Source organism: Artemia franciscana, chromosome 19, assembly GCF_032884065.1.
Source record: "Artemia franciscana chromosome 19, ASM3288406v1, whole genome shotgun sequence".
In the NCBI taxonomy this organism is placed as follows: domain Eukaryota; kingdom Metazoa; phylum Arthropoda; class Branchiopoda; order Anostraca; family Artemiidae; genus Artemia; species Artemia franciscana.
Window position 1 is genome coordinate 14203487 of NC_088881.1, and position 16431 is coordinate 14219917.

General features: G+C 37.6%; 2 protein-coding genes across 4 annotated transcripts in view; both read right to left on the reverse strand.

Annotated features, from left to right (window-relative positions):
* The window catches only part of LOC136039317 (actin-related protein 2/3 complex subunit 4), a 291440-nt gene that overhangs the window by 165694 nt on the left and 109315 nt on the right, over positions 1-16431 (reverse strand). The gene's annotated exons all lie outside the window — the stretch shown is intronic.
* The window catches only part of LOC136039311 (diacylglycerol lipase-beta-like), a 77338-nt gene that overhangs the window by 15306 nt on the left and 45601 nt on the right, over positions 1-16431 (reverse strand). For 2 of the 3 annotated variants that reach the window (XM_065722924.1, XM_065722923.1), the window contains exons 8-9: positions 13865-13998; positions 3533-3673 (exon numbers count right to left, since the gene is read on the reverse strand). In XM_065722924.1, the coding sequence (XP_065578996.1) occupies positions 13946-13998 (53 nt within the window). In that variant the 3' untranslated portion in view covers positions 3533-3673; positions 13865-13945. The remainder of the gene's footprint in view (positions 1-3532; positions 3674-13864; positions 13999-16431) is intronic. The other variant, XM_065722925.1, reaches the window with a different exon arrangement.

Below are 16431 nucleotides of genomic sequence, written 5' to 3' on the forward strand. Positions count from 1 at the left end.
TACCTACATACGTCTAAACGACATAAGAAATAAATTCCTCCACAGAGACAGAAAGCTATTCACCGAGAAAAAGGCCGCTGATCTCTAGGAGGCCGCCAGAAAGGGTGACACATGCGTTATTTATTACATTTACATATAAACCATCTTGGGAATAGATACAGCAGCTTTTAAATCCTGGACAATCGCCGGTTCATAGACATGACATTACGGCCCGTGTCTTCTGGCAAAAGTTGCTCTCCTTCATCTCCTACAGAGTTATGGGAGAAATACAAATCGCAAATGGCCGAGAATAAAATCCACCGAATACGGCTAGAAAGGTCAGATTGACCTTGGACTTTACAACAGAAGTTTATAACTGCACTTTAGTTATGATGGAAGATTTGACCTTATCTATTGCAAACAAACTTCTCAAGCATTTGGGAATGCCTTCACCTAATCGTATTGCTTCTATTTCTACATGTGTAGAATGGGATCGTGGACAAAGTTACAACACAATTGATCTATTGTCGTATGTTACAGACAGAACACCGGGACACAAATGACGACTGGGACACAGGTAATATAAATGACGACCGGGACACAACTACAACGGGGCCGCCGGGGGGCAAAGGGGGGATATATAAATGACGAGGGGGACACAGGGAATGTTCGATTAGCAATTACCATCAACAAAGCCCAAGGGCAATCATTGGAAGAATGCGGTATAGATCTGAAAACGGATTGTTTTCCCATTAACAATTGTATGTTGCATGTTCAAGAGGCAGTAAACCTGACATTGTATTTATGTGCACAGACAATGGGACAGCGAAGAATATTGTATATTCTCAAGTTTTATAGTTAAAAACATATATACATCTATCTATATTCACAGGTGGGACACAGGGACACAACTACAATGGCGCGTAACTAATATGGCGCGTAACGACTTACGCGCGCGGGGGGGGGGGCTTGGGGGGCGCGAAACGCCCCACCAGCTAGGTGTTGGGGTGGCGCCTCAGAGAAATTACAGACTGGGACACCCGGACACAAATCACGACCGGGACACAGGGAATATAAATGACGACCGGGACACAAGGACACAACCACAACAGGGACGCCGGGAGCACAGGCGGGATATATAAATGACGACCGGGACACAGGCATTGTTCGAATAGAAATTACAGACCGGGACACAAATGACGACCGGGACACTGGGACACAGGGAATATAAATGACGACCGGGATACTCAAAGAGAAATTATAAACTGGAAAACCGGGACACAAATGACGACCGGGACACAGGGAACATAAATGACGGACACAGGATCATTAGAATAATGAGGTATACATCTGAATACGGATTGTTTTTCCCATGGACAATTATATGTTGCATGTTCAAGAGTCAGTAAACCTGACAATCTATTTATATGCATAGACAATGGGACAGCGAAGAATGTTGTATATTCGCATGTTTCACGTAGTTAAAAACACACACACACACGCACACACACACATATATATATATATATATATATATATATATATATATATATATATATATATATATATATATATATATATATATATATATATATCTATTCACAGGTGGGACACAGGGACGCAACTACAATGGCGCGTAACTAATATGGCGCGTAACGACTTACGCGCACAGGGGGCCTTGGGGGGGCGCCCCACCAACTAGGTGTTGGGGTGGCGCGAAGCACCACCCCTACAGCTAATATATATATATATATATATATATATATATATATATATATCTATATATATAAAAATAAGTTGTCTGTCTGTGTGTCTGTCTGTCAGGTGACGTCATGTTTCTGTGTCGACTGACGTCATGAAGTTAGTTGTCGTCATTTTTGCTATGACGGTGACGTCATTAACGGTATTTAAGACATTTGTTCACGGAAAAATGTTTAATTGTAAAATGACTGAAGAACCTACAATGGCAACAGCCAAGGAAGCTGCTCAAAGAGTTTATGTCAAAAAACTTGCTGCTGATAGAGAAAGTAAGAAAAGAAAGCGTTCCGAGGAATCACAAGAACAGCAAGAAAACAGACTTGCAGCTGATAGAGAAAGTAAGAAAAGAAAGCGTGCCGGGGAATCACAAGAACAGCAAGAAAACAGGCTTGCGGCTAAAGAACGCAAAACCGCGCAGTTAGATAAAAATCCACTTGGACAGCGAGAGTCAAAACATATCAAAACTGAAAATGATAGCGATGATGAATGGGTTTGGGATTTTGACTTGGATAAGGTCATCAATGCCTACCAGATTTAAGTTAAAAAAACAAAGGTTCGTCGATATGTACTTCATAGTGACGCTGAAAAATAAAGAAGAAAAAGAAAACTGAAAAAAGAAAAAAGGTAAAAAACTAAAAAGAAAAAACACTCAAAGAGAAATTACAGACCGGGACACAAATGACGACCGAGACTGAGGGAATATAAGTGACGACCGGGAGCCTCAAAGAGAAATTACAGACTGGGACACCCGGACACAAATCACGACCGGGACACAGGGAATATAAATGACGACCGGGACACAGGGACACAACTACAACGGGGACGCCGGGGGCACAGGCGGGATATATAAATGACGACCGGGACACAGGGATTGTTCGAATAGAAATTAGAGACCGGGACACCGGGACACAAATGACGACCGGGACACCGGGACACAGGGAATATAAATGACGACCGGGACACTCAAAGAGAAATTACAAACTGGGACACCGGGACACAAATGACGACCGGGACACAGGGAATATAAATGACGACCGGGACACAGGGACACATCATTAGAATAATGAGATATAGATCTGAATACGGATTGTTTTTCCCATGGACAATTATATGTTGCATGTTCAAGAGTCAGTAACCTGACAATCTATTTATATGCACAGACAATGGGACAGCGAAGAATGTTGTATATCCGCATGTTTTACGTAGTTAAAAACATATATTTATGTCTATCTCTATTCGCAGGTGGGACACAGGGACACAACTACAATGGCGCGTAACTAATATGGCGCGTAACGACTTACGCGCGCGGGGGGGCTTGGGGGGGCGCGAAGCGCCCCACCAACTAGGTGTTGGGGTGGCGCGAGACCAGTTTGTAGTAACGAATTGTAAATAAAGAGTGACCCGGCTCCGTAGTAAACGAAATTCTTAAAAACGGAATTTTGATACCAATAGCTATATCAAAGAGTCGGCTTGTTATGCTGATTTTAAGTTATATAAGTTTTATTAAAGTTAGTAATACTAATTAAAGGCTACGAGTCGGAGAAAATTGCCTGATTTTCGAAAAAAAGGAAATATAAAACGGTAAAGTTAAGAGAAAGCCTGAAAATTCAGGGATAGTGGAGGATCTGGTTCAAATTTCCCTTTTTGGAAAAATTTAAGGTACGATTTAAAACTAAATCCACTTTCTCCAGGTGGATATAATTGAATACACAGAAATATTTTATGAACATAAATTGAACAAAATACTTACAAGTGAAACAAGTATGAATGAAGTGAAAAAAATCAATAAACTTACCATATACATTGGGCGTCTTTGCTCTATAATCACTACATTATCACACGTCAAATCGGTAATTACATCATTTATCGACTTGGTGCCTCTAACACCAACGACGATACTTCTACTTTGATGATCCAAAATGATAAAATGAGGCAACTGAAAATAAATACCACAATTACTAAAGGAACAGTGCGATTGTACATGCACTAGAGGGAGCAATTGAAGAGCCATAAATAATAGACAGGATAATGGAAGGTTTACGATTATTTAATATCGTAATAATCACATAAATATACACATAAATATATATTAACCCTGACCCAAACATCTTTTTTCCTTAATTCCTTTGAAAATTACACTCTTAAATTTTTAAGTAAAAAGAAGCAAAAAAAAAAAAAAAAAAAAAATCAGACACACACCTACCCCCCTTCGCAAAAATAAATTATATAAAAAAAGGCCAAAGTTCATCTTTCCTGGTTGGCTCAAAATTTTACACTTAAGTCATTGAGCTAAAGACCCGAATGCAGAAGGAAAAACACAGAAACAATATTGGTTCCCCAAAACGCGCTTGACAAAGGGCCCAGAAACCTTTTTACGACCATGTCTCATGTGAGGCTCATTAAAACTTAGGAGGGGGCTCTTACGATTAAAAATTAAATCTTCTAATCATACGAAATTATGGAAACTAGCCATTGTACATTAAAGATTTTAGCAAAAAAAAAGATCATTCAATAAGTCTAAATTTCCGAGGCTTTACAATCTGGAAACAAAACAGACTCCTGGATAAAACCAAAGATAGTGTGCGGTGCCTTGTAATTAAAACTGTGTATCTGCAATATTTGACAGTCTGGGATAGTGCGGGGTATAATACTGAAACTTTTAGGAGATGTTGGCGGGAGAACTAGCCCTTTTTTTTAATTGTTTTAGAGGGTATCAATAAGACTAGCTCTAAATTCGTCTGGGTTTGAAATAAATGTACAAATGAGGACACTTCGAGTAGAAGGAATTGTGATAGAGGCTTCAAAAGGGCTCTATATTGGAAATTAAAAGGCCTAGTGTTGTTTTTAATAGTCAAAAGTGATTGGAGGTTAACTATTATTCTACTTAGATTAAAATTTGGATCCAATTAAAATTTTGAGGAAGCCATTATATAAGCTTTTTGGGAGCCTCATTTGGTTTGAAATTGGAAGTTATAGTTCCCTTTTAAGAGTCGAAAGAGATGGAGGACAACTAGCCCTCCACCCCTAACTACTCACCTTTGCAACAAATGCATCTGATTGAAATTGTAAGATAGCCATTTTGTTCAAAATAGTCTAGAAAATATATAACAATGCCTCTAGGGTTGGCCCAATCGCCAAAACCCAGGGACAGGAGTTGTTAGTTATGCCCTGGGGACATAAAAGTTTTTTTTTGGAATGGCTGGTCGCATAAGCTCCATCAAGAACTCATTTTATAAGAAATTTGAGAGGGACAAGCCCACCCCCTCCCCATCCATTATTCTCCAAAGTATCTTATAGAAATTTCGAGAAAACAATTTCGTTCAAAGTATTTGAATGGCTTGGATATTATGTCTTTGAGCTTGACAACCATCCTACAGCCCTCAGGACAAGGGTTGTACGTTATCCCCCTTGAGCATATAAAGTTTTTATGGAAAAGTTGGTCGCATATACTTCAGAGGGGGTCTCATTTAAAAGGTATTCAACATTATTCATACAAAGTAGAAGATTATTTAACAAGACTTTTCGGGTTGTCGCAAAACCGCCAGAGCCTGGGGGCAAGGGTTTTAAGTTATGTTCTGATGGAATATTAGAATATAGAATACGAATATAGAAGTCCGTCACGTAAATTAATTTGTGAGTTCCGTATAAATATTGCTAATAAAATGTTTGAAACTAAAATTGAGAGTTCTATTAGCCTTTTTAAGTAACCAAAAACCTATAGGGCAACTAGGGCCCTCCCCCGCTCATTTGTCTCAAAATTATCCGATTAATATGCAATTTCGTTTTAATTATTGAGCCAATAATTAATCGTTTAATATAGTGAGCCAAAATAAATACCTGCATTAAATCAAAAATGTTCAGAAATTAAATATAAAAACAGGTTTTTTTTTTAACTGAAAGTAAGGAGCGACATTGGAACTTAAAACGAACAGAAATTATTCTATATATGAAAGGGGCTGTGCCCTCCTCAACGTTCCACTCTTTACGATAAATTTTGACTCTTTTTCATAGCTCTACTTTTTAAAACGATAAAAAACATTAGCGTAAAAAGCGGGGCGTTAAGGAGAGGACAGCCACTGCTTCTCAACTCAACTGCAAACTCAAAAATCCTACTTAACTGCAGGGACCAGACCAACTCTTCTTCAGTTTTTGCATATACTGTCAGATTAGTGTCTTCAGCAAATAAAAATAATGCTTTCAAAGGGGTTTACACGTAAGTCCCCTTTTACCGATTAAAAATTTTAGATAAACTTGATAAAGATCATTAATATGCACAGAAAATAATTGTGTACGAAAATGAGATCCCTGTTTATCTCCAGACTCAACATAATATCCTTGTATAGCTTGATCTCTATCATTCAAATATAATTTCCTATCGCTTAGGTAAAGCCTCAACAGATTCACAGCTCTTCCTCTTATGCCGGGATACTCCACTTTACACCATAGAATTTCATGATCGACAAAATCAAACGTCTTTAAAATGTCCGAAAAGACACTTACAACTTTAAAATGTTTATCAAGGCCATCATTAAATAACGTTGTCAGAAATTGCACTGCATAGTCTGTAGAATGTTTCTTAATGAAACAAAATTGGTTCTTAAAGAAAAAACGTTTCTTCTCTAGAAATGTCTCAGTCCTTATGCATAAAATGTTCTCCATTATTCTAGCTATAATCGGAAGCGGTGAAATCGGTCTATAATTGCAAGGATTCTATTTGATACTATCTATTTGACACTATGTTTGCAATTTGAAACGACTGAGTGAAAATTCCATCTTTCCATTCCATATTCTAAAACTTTATAATTACAATTATGCTCATGTTCAAGCCCATCTTTGACAACCTTTCCAAACACATTTTTTGCTGATTCCACATCACTTGCCAAAACGTTCCATAAAAACAGGCTCTTACGAGTTTTTTTTTATTTTCCACTCCTGGAGGTTTTGCTTAACAGCTGACAACTCTGTTGTTAACTTCACGTTTTCCCGAGCCAAGACCAAAATTTACAACTTCAGATTTAAAGCTTCATTTTCTACGGCAGAAACTCTCGGCTTTTATTCAGCTATTTCCTTATTTGAAGCCGTCACAGATTTCTCCACTTCCATTAATCGGTATTCTACTGGTTTCATACTAATTGCTAGACCTTGTTAAACAGTTTAATTGTCGTTTACTGCTGCTAAAATTACAGCTACGCTGTCGTCAAACAATTTGATGGACGATTCTTCAGCCGATGTGCCTGACGAGACATTTCAAATGTTATAACTGTCAATATCTTGTTGGTTCTTTCTTTTTTTTTCGTCATTCTTAATGGACCCCTCCAATGAGATTAGTGGTAGTAGCAGCAGTAGTAGCAGACAGGTTTAATAGCAAAACTTGACAGCTATCACTGATTTGTGTTTCTTTACAACATATTCAAAATCAAACTACACTTGTAAATATAAATCAAATTATAAATATTAACTCTTATTGTACATTTTGACGAAAACCGGGACGAAAGAATTACCACATCGGTTTGTTCTTGCTTTAACGGGAACTAACTTATCTTGCTTTCTCGTTCTTGATGGTAGAGGTTTATCAGGTAGAATGTCACGGTGCTGAGATTTAGAAAGCAAGAACTCTTCAAAACTCATTATCAGGGTTTTGTATCGGTTTTGGAGTGACGACAGTCCTAGCACTTCCAAAGCCTTTTCTCCTGACAAAGATACACTGTTCTAAGTGCTGAGGGCACCCAAACATCGAACACATATTCCAGAACGGGGCGGACATACGCTACGTATGCATACTTAATACTCTCTGTGTTCGCACTGAACCTACGCATACCGTTTAAAGTCAGTAGACTAGCGTTTGCACTTTTAACCACGTTTTCAATATGTGCGACAAAGCTGAAGTCATTGGAGAAAGTAACTCCAAGGATCTTGATACTGTTTGTTAGAAGGAATGGAACATTTCCTTCTAACATCCATAACATCACTTTTCAGCGGGTTAAAATGAACTATCTTCGACTTATTCACATTAATCTCAAGATTTAGCTCCGCACACTCTTTTATGAAAACACTGAAAAATTTGAATTGAAATGTGGCGTCACAACTCCGTTTTGTACTAAATATTTCAGGATAAATGACAAGTCGTCCACGAACTTGTAGCGGTCACCACAGTCAGCTATGAGGAAGTTAATTACAGACAAGAATACAACAGCTGCAAGCTTAGTGCCTTGAGGGAATCCACAGGTGGATGAGGACAATTCGGAATTACTATCACCTTCGTAGAGAGCAAACACACGATGCATCCTCTGACTGAGAAAGTCCAACACAAGCGCAAGAGTCATTTTCTTAGCCCCCATTAGCTTGAGATTAAGGGCAGCTACAATGTGATTGATTAAATCAAATGCCTTTCGAAAATCTATGGCACCAAGGTCTACGAAACTGTGACCTTTTTCGACCCACTTGAGGAGACTTATCGTATATTCGCATAGGTACACTGAGGCATTACAGTCTTCAGCCATACATTTTGCAGCTCTTAATTTACCAGTTCTCTTCTCTAATAATTGATTATTTTACCGTTATTAACTACACTTTTTTTTCTCTTTATCCTCGTTATAAACACTTAGCATCACATAATAGCTAGATTAGGATGCAATCGAAGATACCTGTTCAAATGTGTTCTGGTAATTAATAGAAGGGTTGCCAACAATTTGGTCCATGAATGTGTTCCCTGAAGATACAAAAATATGTCATTTTAGTCAAAGTACGTCCATATTTTTTCTATAATATGTTCATCTTGAAATCAAAAAAATTATTTATTAAATCTATACGGAATATGTTACTGCAAAAGCACAAAACTCATAAAATCATGTAAACAGCAGGAAACTACTTGTAGGAGCTTAAAGCTCATTCTCCAGCGATAATTCCTCTTGAAAGATATGGTTGGTTATGATGGTCAGCATTTACACTTCCTTTAGCATTTTCTGCCAATCAGAATATTTCTTAGGTATGTCTTAAGGCATGACATGAGAGGGCATGTGCATGATAATCCAAGAAGTCAAGTGACGTACTGGAACTCCATAAAAGCTGGATTGCCTTCAATCACTTTTGACTCTTAAAAAGAGCACTATTACTTTCAATTTATAACCAAGTTTGCTCCTTTCGAAGTTCCTACAACAACTTCAATACGAAGTGCTTTGGTCTGGAAAAAAAAACACACAAAAAAAAGAAAAAAATTGTGCCCATATCGCTCTTTACATCAGCCGTTTTATTGCGCTACCTATGATTTCTGCTAGTTTCGGTTTTTAATTATTACAGAAATGTATATCTGCTTAATTTATTTCTGGATTGTTATATGTTCTTCAAACTATTTTTAATGACTGTCTCACAATTTTCATCATATGTGTTTGGGAAAAAGAGGGCTCCGAGAGGGGGAGAGGTCTAGTTGTACTCCTATCACTTTTGACTCTTAAAAGCAAATACAGAAATTTCTACTTCAAATCAAATGAGCCTTCCCTAAAGCTTACACGACCAACCCTTCCACAAAAACCTCATATACCTCCAGGGAACAAACTTACAACTCTAGCCCTTAGGCTATATGAGATTGTGTCAATCCAGAAGTCCTTGTTATATCATCTTCACACTGTTTTTTTGACAAAATGGTAATCTCAAAATTTCTCTCGGAGGTGTTTGGGGAAAGGAGGACAAGAGGGGTGGCTAGTTTCTCACCAATCACTTATGACTGTTAATAAGGGTGCTAGAACTTCTGTTTTTTAATCCAGTGAGCCACCTCTGAAGTTTCCACGACAACGCCTTCTATAAAAAATCTTATATGTTCATAGCATAGCCGATAGCTCTTGTCCCAAGGACTTTATTGGGACGGGGGTCGGTTGTGACCCAAAAAAACATAATTGCTCAACTTTTAAACTACGCTGAACAAAATGAAAATCTCATGATATTGATTGGATGTGACTGGAGAAATGATCTGCAAAGGAAGAGGGGCTGCTTGCCTTCCAAACCATTTTAATTTTTAATAGGACATCAGAACTTTTAATTTCCAACCGAATGACTTCCTTTTGAAGACTCTGTGACAACTCCTTAAACATGAAGTGTTATGATCAGAATACCCTATGTACTATGGTTCCTTTAAAATTTTCAAACTGATAATATTCCTTTTGGGTGCTGGGCTTTTGAATATATATATATTATATATATATGTATATATATATATACACACACACACACTATATATATATATATATATATATATATATATATATATATATATATATATATATATATATACTAGCTGTTGGGTTGGCGCTTCGCGCCACCCCAACAGCTATATATCCACCCAGGTGTTATCCCCAACAACTAGGTGTTGGGGTGGCAAGAAGCGCCACCCCAACAGCTAGTATATATATAAAAGTTGTCTGTGTGGGGGTCTGTCGAGTGACGTCATGTTCGTGTGTCTACTGACGTCATGTTTTCGACTGACGAAATTACAGACCGGGACATCGGGACACAAATGACGACCGGGACACCGGGACATAGAGAATATAAATGACGATTGGGACACTCAAAGAGAAAGCGACCGGGACACAAGGAATGTTCGATTAGCAATCACCATCAACAAAGCACCGGGACACAAATGACGACCGGGACACAGGGAGTATAAATGACAACCAGGACATAAGTAAAAAAAACTAAATAAAGGTAAAAACTGCAAAAAATAAAAAGAAAAAAAAACTAAAAACTAATAAAAAAGCTAAAAAACTATAAAAAAAGGAGAAAACCAAAACTAAAAAAAAAAAATAAAAAAAAACTAAAAAGGTAAAAAATACAAAAAAAAACTAAAAAGAAAAAAGAAAAAAACTAAAAAAAAATAAAAACCAAAAAAAAACTAAATAGAAAAAAAGGGGAAAAACACAAAAATTTATTTCATCATATACCAATTCAAAAACGAATGTTTATACAGACCGGGACACTGGGACACAAATGACGACTGGGACACAGGGACACAACTACAACGGGGAGGCCGGGGGGCACGGGGGGATATATAAAGGACGACGGGGACACAGGGAATGTTCGATTAGCAATCATCATCAAGAAAGCAATAGATTTACACTCTTACTTTTCTTAGGTGTGATATTCGAGGGAACGCTCCCTGTACCCTGGTGTGAATTTCAGATCCCCAAGTGTTCCAAGTAGTCCCTCTACGCTTGGGACACTCTCCAAACAATTGACAAACTTCCCAAAATACTTGTCATAGTTCCGCCACACTTGTCAAAGCCCTATGGTGTACATGGTTTATAAGAGAGTGACCTCTCAATGAGAATGAATTTGGAGACATTGATAAGATAAGTTAATGGTTGAATTGCTTGAAAATATAAGGGATTCATTCTAGAAATGAGGAGATCACATATTTTTTAACACTATAGAAGAGGAGATTTTTAGAGGGGCCAAAGAGGGGTCAATAACTTCTTGCCACTTATTCATTGGAAACTTTGAGTTGATTTGCAACCGTAATTCTGAGATCAAGGTAACTAATTGCAATTTCTGGATAAGTCAGGCCCCCTTCTTGAGTTTCTTACTAGGAATCAAATTATAGAAAACACAAAGTAAGATTATGAGTAAAGATACTAGTTCTAATGATATTAAATATACAAGATCATGGTTCTCGAGAAATACTCCATGATATAGATTTATATGACGTTGACAAAAGCAACAGAGATTATTTGAATTTTTTTTTGCGTAACATAAAAAGACAGAATTAAAACACATATCGAACAGGAACTATCTTAAGTGAGTGTATGCCACTCCTCAACTCCCACTCTTAATAATAAAGTTTATATTATCCTCTCAATACTTCCAGAGCAATTTGCTAATAGATATCACTTGAGTAAATTTACTAAAAAGTAAATTCTATTCACATAGTCGTAAGAATAGAAGCGCATGTTTCATTATTGGCATCTGTTATAGAGAATAAAAAAAATCCTTCCAAATGTTTGTAAAGCCAATCACAAAACAAACAATTCCAATTACTAGTTGGCATTATTTTTTCCACTCTAAAATTCTTTCAGTTAAATCAATAGTTTAACATTAGCGTAAAGAGCCGTTAAAAGGAATACTTAACGAAATTCGAGCATAAATTCCTGTGGATCAGGTGACGTCATGTTTCTGTGTCGGCTGACGTCATGAAGTTAGTTGTCGTCATTTTTGCTGTGACGGTGACGTCATTAATGGTATTTAATACATGCGTTCACGGAAAAATGTTTAATTGTAAAATGACTGAAGAACCTACAATGGCAACAGCCGAGGAAGCTGCTCAAAGAGTCTATGCCAAAAAACTTGCTGCTGATAGAGAAAGTAAGAAAAGACAGCGTGCCGAGGAATCACAAGAACAGCAAGACAACAGGCTTGCAGTTGATAGAGAAAGTAAGAAAAGAAAGCGTGCCGAGGAATCACAAGAACAGCAAGAAAACAGGCTTGCGGCTAAAGAACGCAAAACCGCGCAGTTAGATGAAAATCCACCTGGAAAGCGAGAGTCAAAACTGAAAATGATAGTGATGATGATTGGGTTTGGGATTTTGACTTGGATCAGGTCATCAATGCCTACCAGATTTAATTTAAAAAACAAAGGTTCGGCGATATGTACTTCATAGTGACGCTGAAAAATAAAGAAGAAAAAAACTGAAAAAATGTAAAAAACTAAAAAGAAAAAACACTCAAAGATAAATTACAGACCGGGACACAAATGACAACCGACACAGAGGGAATATAAATGACGACCGGGAACCTCAAAGAAAAATTACAGACTGGGACACCCGGACACAAATCACGACCGGGACACAGGGACACAACTACAACGGGGACGCCGGGGGCACAGGCGGGATATATAATTGACGACTGAGACACAGGGATTGTTTAAATAGAAATTACAGACCGGGACACAAATGACGACCGGGAAACTGGGACACAGGGAATATAAATGACGACCAGGACACTCAAAGAGAAATTACAAACTGGGACACCAGGACACAAATGACGACCGGGACACAGGAAATATAAATGCTATTTATATGCACAGACAATGGGACAGCGAAGAATGTTGTATATTCGCATGTTTTACGTAGTTAAAAATATATATTTATATCTATCTCTATTCACAGGTGGGACACAGGGACACAGCTACAATGGCGCGTAACTAATATGGCGCGTAACGACTTACGCGCGCGGGGGGGCTTGGGGGGCGCGAAGCGCCCCACCAACTAGGTGTTGGGGTGGCGAGAAGCGCCACCCCAACAGCTAGTATATATCTATATATATAAAAATAAGTTGTCTGTCTGTCTGTGGATCTGTGGATCAGGTGACGTCATGTTTCCGTGTCGACTGACGTCATGAAATTAGTTGTCGTCATTTTTGCTTTGACGGTGACGTCATTAAAGATATTTAAGACATATATGTTCACGTAGAAATCTATTAATGTTTAAGTTTAAAATGACTGATGAACTTACAATGGCAAAAGCCGATGAAGATGCTCAAAGAGTCTATGCCAAAAAACTTGCTGCTGATAGAGAAAGTCAGAAAAGAAAGCGTGCCGAGGAATCAAAAGAACAGCAAGGAAACAGGCTTGAGGCTAAAGAACGCAAAACCGCGCAGTTAGATGAAGATCCACCTGGACAGCGAGAGTCAAAACATATCAAAACTGAAAATGATAGCGATGATGATTGGGTTTGGGATTTTGACTCGGATAAGGTCATCAATGCCTACCAGATTTTAGTTAAAAAAACAAAGGTTCGGCGATATGTATTTCATAGTGAAGCTGAAAAATAAAGAAGAAAAAGAAAACTGAAAAAAGAAAAAATTTAAAAAACTAAAAAATACTAAAAAGAAAAAACACTCAAAGAGAAATTACAGACCGGGACACAAATGACGACCGGGACAGAGGGAATATAAATAACGACCGGGACACTCAAAGAGAAATTACAGACTGGGATACCGGGACACAAATGACGGCCGGGACACAGGGAATATAAATGACGACCAGGACACAGGTATTTAAGAATATCGTTCAAAGACAAATTTTTAATTGTAAGAAGACCGTTGAAAGAGAAATTTCTAATTGTAAAATGACTGAAATACCTACAATGGCAACGGTACCACCATCGAAGTAGATAACCAGTGGGTTGTTCCATATTCCCCATTAGTGCGAAACGTCAACCCCAAGTCAAATTCGTGCATTGTTTGGCATCATTTTAACAACTTGTTCTCCATCAGCTCCTACAGAGTTATGGGAAAAATATAAGTCAAAAATGTCCGAAGATATACTCCATCGAAAACAGTTAGAGACGTCAGATATGACTTTTGATTTTACATCAGAAATTTATAACTACACTTTAGTTATTATAGAAGATTTGTGCGTACGTATGGCAAACAAACCTCTTCAGGATTTGGGAATGCCTTCACCTAACCGTATCGCTGCTGTTTTGACATGTGTAGAATTGGATCGTGAAAAAAGTTACAGTGCGAATGATCTATTGTCGTATGTACAAAATAACATTTCCAAGTTAACGTCGGAACAAAAAGACATTTATGATACGATAGACTCAATTTCAGGACGTATACAACTACCTGCTGATTTCTGTAATTTAGTGACGTCCAAAAATTAATTGATTGAAAAAGTATTTCCGAATATTCTAAAAAATTATAAAAATAATAAATGGCTAAGTGAAAGAGCGATTCTCGCACCCAAAAATATAGACGTCCACGAAATCAACAATATTGTTTTGACCAAGATTCGAGACCAGGCAGTCCTTTACAAGTCAGTCGACACAGTTTTGGAACCAAATGAAGCAGTTAGTTATCCATCTGAATTTTTAAATTCCATAGATCTTTCAGGGTTTCCACCACACGTGCTACAACTAAAAATAGGCGTACCAATAATACTTTTAAGACATATCAACCCACCAAAGCTTTGCAATGGCACGCGACTTGCCGTAAAAAAACAATGGAAAACCTAATAGAGGCCACAATCTTGACAGGGCCTTTTGAGGGTGAGGCTGTTCTTATTCCTCGCATTCCCATGATTCCAACGGATCTGCCTTTTCAATTTAAAAGATTGCAATTCCCAATTCGATTAGCATTTGCAATCACCATTAACAAAGCTCAAGGTCAATCATTAGAAAAATGTGGTATAGATCTTAATACTGATTGTTTTTCCCATGGACAATTGTGCGTTGCATGTTCGAGGGTCGGTAAACCTGACAATCTATTTATATGCAGCGACAATTGGACAGCGAAAAATGTTGTATATTCGCAAGTTTTACGCAGTTAATTTGTATTGTATCTACCTATCTATCTATCTATATAAAAACGAGTTGTGTGTATGCATGTTTGTTTGTTTGTAAAAAGAGCGTTTGCATATGACGTCATTATTAGTGCATACGGCTTTGTATATGCACAGACAATGGGAAAGCCAAGAATGTTGTATATTCGCAATTTTTACGTAGTTTAACTCCTGCAGACGAAATGAATGCTTGCCTGAAAAATTCTAATTTATGGGCACACGTAAAAATATTAAAATTAACTACAAATATGCGTGTCCGATTGCAAAACGATGACTCTGGTCAAACATTTTCAGATCAATTGCTGGCAATTGGAAACGGAAAGCTCCCAGTAGTGGGAAAGCCAAAAATGTTGTATATTCGCAATTTTTACGTAGTTTGAAACACATATATAAATCTATCTATATTCACAGGTGGGACACAGGGACACAACTACAATGGCGCGTAACTAATATGGCGCGTAACGACTTACGCGCGCGGGGGGGCTTGGGGGGGCGCGAAGCGCCCCCCCACAGCTAGTATATATATATAAAAATAAGTTGTCTGTCTGTCTATGTGTTAGGTGACGTCATGTTTCTGTGTCAACTGACGTCATGTTTTCGACTGACGAAATTACGAAATTACATTGGGACACAAATGACGACCAGGACACCGGCACATAGGGAATATAAATGACGACCGGGACACTCAAAGAGAAAGCGACCGGGACACAAGGAATGTTCAATTAGCAATCACCATCAACAAAACACCGTCAACAAACCATCACAAATGACGACCGGGACACAGGGAGTATAAATGACGACCAGGACATAAGTAAAAAAAAAAACTAAAAAAAAGGTAAAAACTACAAAAAAACTAAAAAGAAAAAAACAAACTAAAAACTAATAAAAAAACTAAAAAAGCTAAAAAACTAAAAAACTAAAAAATAAAAAAAACTAAAAATAGGAAACAAAAAGAAAAATAAAGGAGAAAAACAAAACTAAAAAAATAAAAATAAAAAAAAACTAAAAAGAAAAAAGAAAAAAAAACTAAAAAAATGTAAAACCAAAAAAAACTAAAACGAAAAAAAGGGGAAAAATACAAAAATTTATTTCATCATTTACCATTTCAAAAACGAATGTATATACATTCGTCAGACTGGGACACCGGAATACAAATGACGACCAGGACGCAGGGAATATAAATGACGACCGGGACACAGGGACACAACTACAACGGGGACGCCGGGGGGACAGGGGGATATATAAATGACGATGGGGACACAGAGAATATTCGATTAGCAATCACCATCAACAAAGCTCAAGGGCAATCATTAGAATCATGAGGTATAACTAAAAAAACTAAAAAAAAGGCAGAAAACTAAAACCTA